We start from the raw sequence: 9,051 nt of genomic DNA, 5'->3' as shown, positions 1-9,051 counted from the left end.
CAATTAGAGAACTACTGTTCAAAGTGCAATTTAGAATCACTGTAGTTGATTCTGGGATTCAAACTGGGAATTCAAAAAAAGTCTTATTACACCTCCCATAAAGAGAGGTATGTGTGTGTGTGTGTGTGTCTATACACATATATATGAATTCATATGTATATAGGTATGAATTTACTTATGACATATTTAAAATTCACATATATATATGAATTCATATATATACATATATATGAATTTACTTATGACTTTATATTTAAAATAAACTGCTTACTTTATTCCCAACAGCTCCATTCCAGTAAAGTGAAATAGAAAATGTAGGAAGTTATCTGAATGTCTCAGGCCAAAACTTTCCCCATAAGTAGTGAGACTATTTTTCCTTCCACTGAATTATTAAAATAATTGTCTCCCACTTCACTTTCATATTCTCAGTTTAGGCTAACACTTAGCATTTTGTTGTTTTTAGCCTTTTACATGGTCTGTCTTTGTGCCTAAAATTAATAAGTGCTTTCAGTGTTACAGTCATGATATGGATGGCTTATCTTACCCTAAACATGGCTGAACCCAAATCTTCCCTTATTGAAAACACAAACTATATCTGCATTACATATCTCAACTTCAAGAACCCCTGTTCTATTTTCCAAAAGGGCATATTTATCAATCACAATCATATCTCACATCCCATTCTAAAAAAAAAAAAAAAAATTTTATGATCCTTTACCTAGATGCTGTACTAGGTTGGGAACTGGTTTGGCTCCTTGGTTCTTATAGAAGCTCACCGGCTCTGAGTAGGAGAGGAGCCCTTTATGTCACTGCACCCATTTCCTTCATCCTGAACCCTCACTTTTGTAAGGGCCTGGGTCTTTAGAAGTCTACCCAAAGCAAAACCAAGGGTGGTCCCTGCTTACCATCGCAGAAGTCGTCTGTCTCTGGTTACTCCGGCCTGGTTACCGGCCTGTAACTCCACCATCCTCCACACACCAGTCCAGGGCAGCAGCTCCGCTCCAGAACCTGAGATGGCAAGGAAAGAGCAACTGGAAGATGAAGTTATTTCCCAAACTAACATTGCCCGGAGGGTACTTAGGGCACACGGGTGAGAAGTTACTTCAGCCCCTCAGTCTAATCATTCTAATCACCGAGGACAGCCTAAGCCCATCATTCTAATCACCTAGGACAGCCTGGGAGAAACGTCAGCCTCGATCTTCCCGTGTTATCCATCCCTGTTGCCCTACCAGGCGTAAATGGCCTCATTTCTTCAGCCCTCCATGGCAACCCCAAGAAATCTCCCAGTGATTCCCACTCTAACGCTCACCCTCCCGCTGATCCTAAACCTACCCCCTACAGCAATTCGCAGGCACCTACAGGGTCGGAGTCTAGAATAGGAGCAGGGATCCGGAGGAAGGGAAGATACCCCATAACAAATGGACCACTGAATCCTCTCTCCCGCCCACGGCCACTTGAATCCCACATAGGGTCTACTACAGCACAGACATTCAAAGCAGAATGTGGAATACTCCGAGTGTGACCTGTTTTCTCCTGTCTCTTATCCCAAAGGTTAGGTTGACATTCGGTTTTGTTTGAAAGTGCCTGGACTGATTCATCTGAATAATTTAGTTTTGGATCCCTGGGGTACAAGATAAAAATGCAGTTGGAGTGGAAAGAAGAGCTTGCGGGTGCTCAAAACCATTCTGGCTTCAAAAACTAACCTTCTCTCTTTTCCGTATTTCTCCCCGCCCCGGAAAAGCTTAGGGTCCCTCCCTAAAAGCACACCACCAGCCCAGACCCCAGGCACCCGTCATCCCTGACATCCCAGCGCGCCGTGAGCCCCTAGCTTCCCGGAGGAGCAGAGAAACTCGCCCATTTGCCAGCAGCTCCCATGCCCAAACGGACCTGCCAGCGAGGCAGCCGAGCCTGGCCCTAGAACCCGGGCGACCGTGCGGCCAGAGAATCGAGGCCGAGCCCCAGCCCGGTGCCCGCACAGCTCCATGCCCTCCCGCCAGTGTCCGCGCGGCGCCCGTCACACCGCTTGCTCGCGGGAGAAGCCCCAAGGCTCCCGGTGCAGGGAGAGGCGCCCGGGCTGGAGCGCCCCAGCCGTATTGGCCACCGAGTTCTTCAGCTGTTTGATGACCACGAAGAGCAGGAGGAAAAGTAAGAAGAGCAGAAAGAAGAAGAGCGCCAGGTAGAGCAGAAAGTTGAGCTCCCACTCCATGCTGGAGGCGCCGGCGCTCAGTGGCCGTGCGCGCTCCGGACGGGTTGCCTTTGCGGGCGAGGCGCGCCTTCAGGGTCCCACCTCCAGGCTCCTCCCGCCCGCGCAAGGGCGCCTCGTCTTGGGCCACGGTTCGGAGGTCCACACGCAGCCTCGTCCAACTCAGCAAACGCGCCAAGGAGCCGGTGTAACCCTGGCTCCCACCCTCCCAGTAAGCACAACAGCCTCTCTATGCCAAGATCCTCTCCAGAGCTCTTGCGGACATGAGCAGATTTTTCTAGGAGCGAACTTCAGTGGGTGGAGACACAGGGAGGAGAGGTGACGGCTCAGACTCCCAGCGGGTGTTGGGGCTGATGTTTTGCAAATGATTTTAAGATTTCCACTTCCAACATCTAGTGGGGTCTCTATCCTTTCCCCTTCCTGGTAGATTTGTTTTGTTATTTTCCCTTGTTCAGGCTTTCCCAAAGGGCAGGCAAAGCCATGGCCCAGAGACCCAAAAACGACAGTGAAGGCGGGGGTCCAAAGGGCTATAAGATGACTTACGGTTGCCTGAGTGAGTGCCAGTTCAAGCTACCTTGCTCTTCAGACTTGCAAATGTTCTCAGTATAGAGCAGCACTCATTTAGAAAAGCATTAAAGAGAAAACGCATTTCTAGTTAAACTGTACAAAGCCCTCTAAGGTCGACTGAGAATCCAATTTCTTTGGTGGAAAACAAAACAACACAAAAAACAATTTACTTAAAATGCTTCCTTAAGCCCCTAACACCTCTCTGTAGTTAAGATTACCCACAGCCCATATGGTACAACTCTGAAAAAAAAAAAAACCAGTTTATCTACCACTGTGTAACAAATTACCTAAGAACTAAGTGGCTCAAAACAACATAAACATTGGTCATAACTTACAGTTTCTGTGGGTCAATAATTTGGGAGCACTTTGCTGGGTGATTCTGACTTGGGGTTTCTTATGAGCCTACTGTCAGATATTAGCCCAACAGGCAGTCCTCTGAAGGCTTGGCGGGAGCTGGAGAATCCACTTCTGAGGTGGCTCACTTTCATGGCTGGCAAGTGGTGCTGGCTGTTGGGGGTCTCAGTTCCTTCCAGTGTGGGCTTCCCCACAGGGCTGCTGCTTGGGTGTTTGCACAGCCCTTTGCTGGCAACCTGCAAAACCTAAGATCTGAGGGCACTTCCCCCAGGGATCCGAAAGGAGGCAGAAGCTGTAGCGCCATTAACAGTTGGCTTCAGAAGGCATATGCCGTCACTCCTGCAGTACTGGCTCGGTCGCTCAGGTCAGCCCTCTTCTATGTAGGATTCCAAGGACATGAATACCAGGGGGTAAGGATCATTGGTGGCCAACGTGGGGTGCAGCTATCAAAGCTGCTAACACAATGGGTCATCACTGCCCATTCTATGAGCCTCCGACTTTATTTCATTCTTTATTTGTGAAGACACAAGAGAGGCCCCTGAAATGAATTTGGGGAATAAGGGCTGACATACAACATCCCAGATTATGTAATGGGCTGTCTGTAATAAGCGGCTCTCCCAGTGAAGGCAGGGGGTTCAAAGAAATAGGATGGCATGGGAAAAGCTGTGAACTGGAAATCTCAAAGTCCCGATTCTAGTCTCAGCTCCACATGTCAGGGGTCACTTCAGCTCTGACTCTCTATCCCCACACCCGTTACATATCTTGCTTCCCTTTTTCTTGAGTTTGTTGTGAGGATAAAAAATGAGTGGAATGTTGAGTAAGAATGTGTTTTGCTAAGTAAATGACAGACACTATTATTATTCTGTTTTTGAGAGTCCCTATTGTTATAGACGGCTGTGCAAAATCCCCAGGCCCTAGGCCTCTCCACCAAGTATCTTACTGTGTAAGGAATCTCTCAAATCTCTCGATCTGTTTCTCTCAATAACATTACTGACCCACTTCATGAGCAATAGAATGCTGGAACTGGCTCAAAGGTTTTCTCAAAAATTTTGCAAGCCATGTGCTAAAATACAGCTATCATTAAAAATGAAATAATTTAAGTGCATGCATGAGTGCTCAATCATGTCCTACTCTTTGTGACCCCATGGAGTGTAGCCCCCCAGGCTCCTCTGTCCATGGGATTGTCCAGGCAAGAATACTGGAGTGGGTTGCCATTTCCTCCTCCAGGGGATCTTCCCAACCCAGGGATCGAACCCTTGTCTCCTGCACTGGCAGGCTGATTCTTTACCAATTGAGCCTCTGGTCATTTCCTTATTGTATAAACTTACAATTAAATAAATTATGTTAACAAAGGTAATGAATACTCAAAACTCATCACTTCCTAATTATTTCACCACACTTTACTATCATCTATGTCCTGGAGATTATTTATATCTGGCCGAGCTATATAGCTGAAATGGTACATAGTAGTACACTATTGTGCATCTCCATCTACTCTGATGTCATGGAGGCAGCTTGAAACTGGCCACAGTAGGATCATTTGCCCTGTGGAAATGTTCAAGTGCTACACATCAAGGCCAGAGAACCCGTTGTTAAATACTTAGCAGCATGTCACTGTTCATAGAGCTACTGAGGAAAATCTGAAGTCTTACATGAGTAAAGCAGATAGCTGCGATTTTTTTTTTTTTTTGACTACCCAGAATCCACACACCTCTGCTCTATTCCTACCGGCAGAATTCTCTATTTTATGTACTGTTGGCAAAAGGACAGATCCCAGTGACTGCTCTCCATTGCCACCTCCCACTGTGGAAACCTAGGGGGTCAGACACATCTTCTACCCACTCTTGATACAGTGCAGGGAGGGCAGGAAGAGCCTTGCCAGAAACTCACCCACGTAGCCTTGATTCCAGGACTCTGAAGTTTGGGAGCAGATGGAACAGGACAAAATGTTTGGAGGTCAGATGCATTAAGTGGCAGAGGGGCTCCTGGGCCAGACCAGTTCCCGGAGTGACAGGCGTGGCTCTTGCTGCTGCTTCTGTGGCATCCTTGACTCCTGCCCTTTTTCTAAACTGCCTCTTTCCTATTCTGTGAACACCCACTGGCTTTTAGTAAATCTCTTTACTGCAGAAAAGCATTAGTGGTTAATGACAGCTTGCAGGTGAGAATACTGACTGAAAAGGGAGGTATGACTTACACACTTTGCATATGTTAAGCAGTCATAATCAACAAAGTGTTTGGTAGAAAATGCATATGCCACTAGGCACACTGCCATCTGTCTAGTCAAGCTATTAAAGGATGGACATTGAGGCACACAGAGGTTAAGTGATCTTCCCAAGACCACACAGCTGGTAAGCGGTAGCCTGCATTCTCAACCCTTATATTATTTCATGGGGGAAAGAGCTCTTTTCTTGTCTTTGACTGTCAAATCAATGACTGTTTTTTTCTTTTTGAGCATCAAACTTGAAAGAAACAAAGAGACACATACCTTCTGCTTACATACATCTCGGCTCCTTCCTTTGAAATCCTGAAGGTTGAAGCTTCAAATGAACCAGTGTTTCCCTACAGAATGCCGAGGAAAGAGGCCAAGAAATGAAGATTTTATGTCACCAAACTCAAATCCACTTCAGCCTTCCTAACCATAACTATTTAGATTATCCATTTATCTTAGCGGCTTAAGTGAATTTATAAATATTGACTAATATATCCTCATATTCACTGTCAATAAAATTTATATTTAAAATAATATTGCTGCCACAAAAATAATGCATTACATTTATTAGATGCTTCCAATGTTTTTTAGCCCCTAGTCATATTTATATGTCTCATAAGATGGTCTGAATTTCAGTTCACATTATTACAAGTGACTCCATAGGAATAAGACACCATCTTTCTCTGCCTAAATATTCATTCAATAGGAATCTTTAGAAATCAAATCCATGGATTTTAAAAGCCAGAAAGGACACTCACTGTATATAAGAGCCTGACCAGTTCCATCATTTAAAGAGAAAGCCTTGGTGCACATACTGGTAAGGTGGAATAGCACTGTCCACAGAGGGGACCCTGCATATCCTGGATGAGGCTTGCCTCATCTGCCACTCAGAGGCACACTTTCAACGCCTCCCTCCCCTCTTCATGAGTCTCAAAAAACTGCTCCACGCCCCTGCCTATGGACATCCATGGTGTGTAGCAGGATGGGGCTCTCCATCCCTTTGCCTCCTTTGTTTTTCCTTACCCTCACCTCTGAAAGCAAGGGGGTCTTTTATCATAAGGAACATCAAAGGTGTTTATGGGAAGTGATTAACAGTAACAGAAGAGGTTGCCCTGTAATTGTGTGTCTCTAAAGAGCCTGGAGCCCTAAGAAGACACTCAGAAAGGGCTGTAAAAATCTGCCAAGATCCAAGGATGGGACCTACCTATTGGGGGTACCTCTAGTTAGAAGCAAATTCCTTAATACAAAGGCAGGATAAGAGTAGGAGACTAGAGGAAAAGAGATTTGCAGGTAGCTTCACAAGGCTGACTCAATTTGGCCTGAAATAAATCCAAAGGAAATGAAAACAACATTTTGTACCATGGCCTCAAAATGTGTTTTTGATCATGATTAGTAACACTGGGTCTTTAAGTAGCAGATACTGCTGCTGCTGCTGCTGCTAAGTCACTTCAGTCGTGTCCGACTGGACCATACAAATCGGGTCATTGCTTTCTTCTTAGATGGAATGTCTTTTAAAGTGCCAGTACGTGTGTTGGGAATGAGGTCCATGCTCTAGGGAGGTTTCCAGGCCCTAAGCAACTCTGTCCTAGCTAGTCATGGCCTGAATCTGTCCTAGTGATCCTGGCAACTCTGAATGGCTCCAAACTATCCGTGTTCCTTCGATGCCTCATCTCCCTTGCTCTTGCCTCACGTACAGATATAACACCATATTCATTTGGGCCTCCCTGGAATTGCCTTTTATATACTTTATCATCCCTAAAATCCTCCAGATCAGAATTAGAAAATCTATGAGAATGTTCACTACTGTAGGAGAGAAAAGTGAGCTGTTCTATCATGGTGAGTCATCTAAAGTTAATCAACAGTTACTGTAACATTCCAACACCCTCACCTCTTCCCCCATTCCATCCCCAAAAGAATGAGCTGGGCAGTTATGCAATACTTACAAAATGACCTATAAGGAAATAAATAAAATATGCATGATGGGCTGCTTAAATCTGATATAAACATTCAAGAATTCCAGTGAGTCGGAAGGGTGGAAGGAAGGAAGCAAAGGAGGGAGGGAAGGGAATCTATGGGAGAAATTTATTTGAGGGGCACATAGGAGATCACACTATGTGGTAGACCGTGAATCCAGGATTCACCACTAAGAATAATTCTATGGAAACAATCACAACAGCAACTCTAGATCCTGTCCTTGGCTTCAAATGTCTCAAAATACAAAGGAAGATACCCAAGTCTGTCCAATGTTTAAAAAGAAAAATATTAAGTGATAGATGTGGTAACATCCAAATGGTATTTCTTTAATTTCCAGCAAGTTAACAGGAACATTAGAGAAAGTTGATGTGACTGTGACTGACCCTACACTTGATCATTACCATGCCATGTGGCAGAATGAAACGCTTGAGCATTAGAAAAAGCAATATGTCCTTTGTTCAGCGCAACTTTAATAATGACAGTGGTGAAACTGTCACCACTAATGGAAGGTCCGCAAGCTTTTATGTGAGCTGATAATGATCAGAGCCGTGGGCTTGCAGAACAATGTACATACACGAGGCTAAAACTGGATTGCCCCAAGGGAAAAAATAATTAGGAAAAAGTAGAATTTGTTGTCATGCATACTCCCTTAGTGAAATGCCACCTTGTGAGCTCTGATGACCCAACAAGTAGGGCCTGCATTCCCAGACCTGGGGATCCAAGCTGTCCTTCAGGCACACAGACACAGGGGTGCAGATGGGCAGTGACAGACTTGGGTCCCAGTCCAGTATACTCGTCCCTGTACTATACACTGTACAGTGTTTTCAGCCTGATGGGCTTGGACACGTATCCTGGCTGTGTTTCTTGCTAGCTGCGTGAACTTGGACATCCCTGGTTGCCTACCAAGCACCTCATATCTCTTTCTTATCAACAGAATCCTGCTGTTTTTCAAACTAGAACTACACCTTCAGCTCTTCTGGGTCTCTAGCTCACTGACTGTGGACCTTCTCAGCCTCCATAATGACATGAGCCAATTCATTATAATAAATCACATCTATCTGTCTCTATCTCACTAGATCTCCTATTTTCTGCTCTTTCTCTGGAGATTTTTGACTAATACATATTCCATTCTATGTGTTTACCACCTATATAAATATGTTTTATTCTGAGTAAAATAAGATCTTTACCACATGATCTAAAGTATTTAAATAATCTACTTTGACTGTAGGTTATAGGAAGGCATGTACCTATCCTTCCTAAAGAACTATTTCCTGAGGAGTTGAATATTCCTAATGTAGAAAATCACACTGCTATTTAGTATATATGAAAAATAATTCTCCTCAGGGTTTTCTGTATTCAGAGAGGCCAATTCCATAGTGGCTAAGGTATAGGCGTGCTATTATTGCCTCTTGTGATATGTCATATTAGAAGGCCTGCTATCATAAATGCTGGTTGGAATCTACAACAGAAACTCTTGGTGAGAGACTAAGGCCTTCACTAAGAAATATACCTGGATATTCCTTTTGTAATCATCATCATAAACCAGCCAACAAATGGCTGCTTAAACAAGCTTCCCTCTGGCTTTTGCATCATCTGTGAACCAATCCGAGGACTCTTCTAACCTCCTCTGCCACCCACCCATAGAAGTTGTTACTTCAGACTGGAGACTGCTGGCTTGGGCAGAGCCTCTGCATCGCTTCATTCACTTTCTTTTAACTTAAGGAACTGAGCACCTTAACACCAA

At 44.6% G+C, this 9,051-nt stretch overlaps 1 protein-coding gene across 1 annotated transcript; it reads right to left on the bottom strand.

Moving 5' to 3' along the window:
- Positions 1–2,014: 2,014 nt before the first annotated feature.
- On the bottom strand, positions 2,015–2,206 carry SMIM43 (small integral membrane protein 43). The gene has a single exon (XM_088836024.1). The coding sequence runs from the start codon at positions 2,204–2,206 to the stop codon at positions 2,015–2,017; it is 192 nt and encodes a 63-aa protein (XP_088692150.1).
- Between the last annotated feature and the right edge of the window lie 6,845 nt (positions 2,207–9,051).

This window comes from Moschus berezovskii, chromosome 5 (assembly GCF_049115385.1).
Source record: "Moschus berezovskii isolate FMDL1 chromosome 5, NW_MosBer_1.0, whole genome shotgun sequence".
Taxonomy (NCBI): Eukaryota; Metazoa; Chordata; class Mammalia; order Artiodactyla; family Moschidae; genus Moschus; species Moschus berezovskii.
The sequence above is the reverse complement of the archived record's forward strand: the minus strand, read 5'-3'. Positions and strand labels throughout refer to the sequence as shown.

What these genes read in the sequence shown, in the direction of transcription:
- SMIM43 (XM_088836024.1), bottom strand. Translation starts at nt 2,206, where the DNA reads ATGGAGTGGGAGCTCAACTTTCTGCTCTACCTGGCGCTCTTCTTCTTT.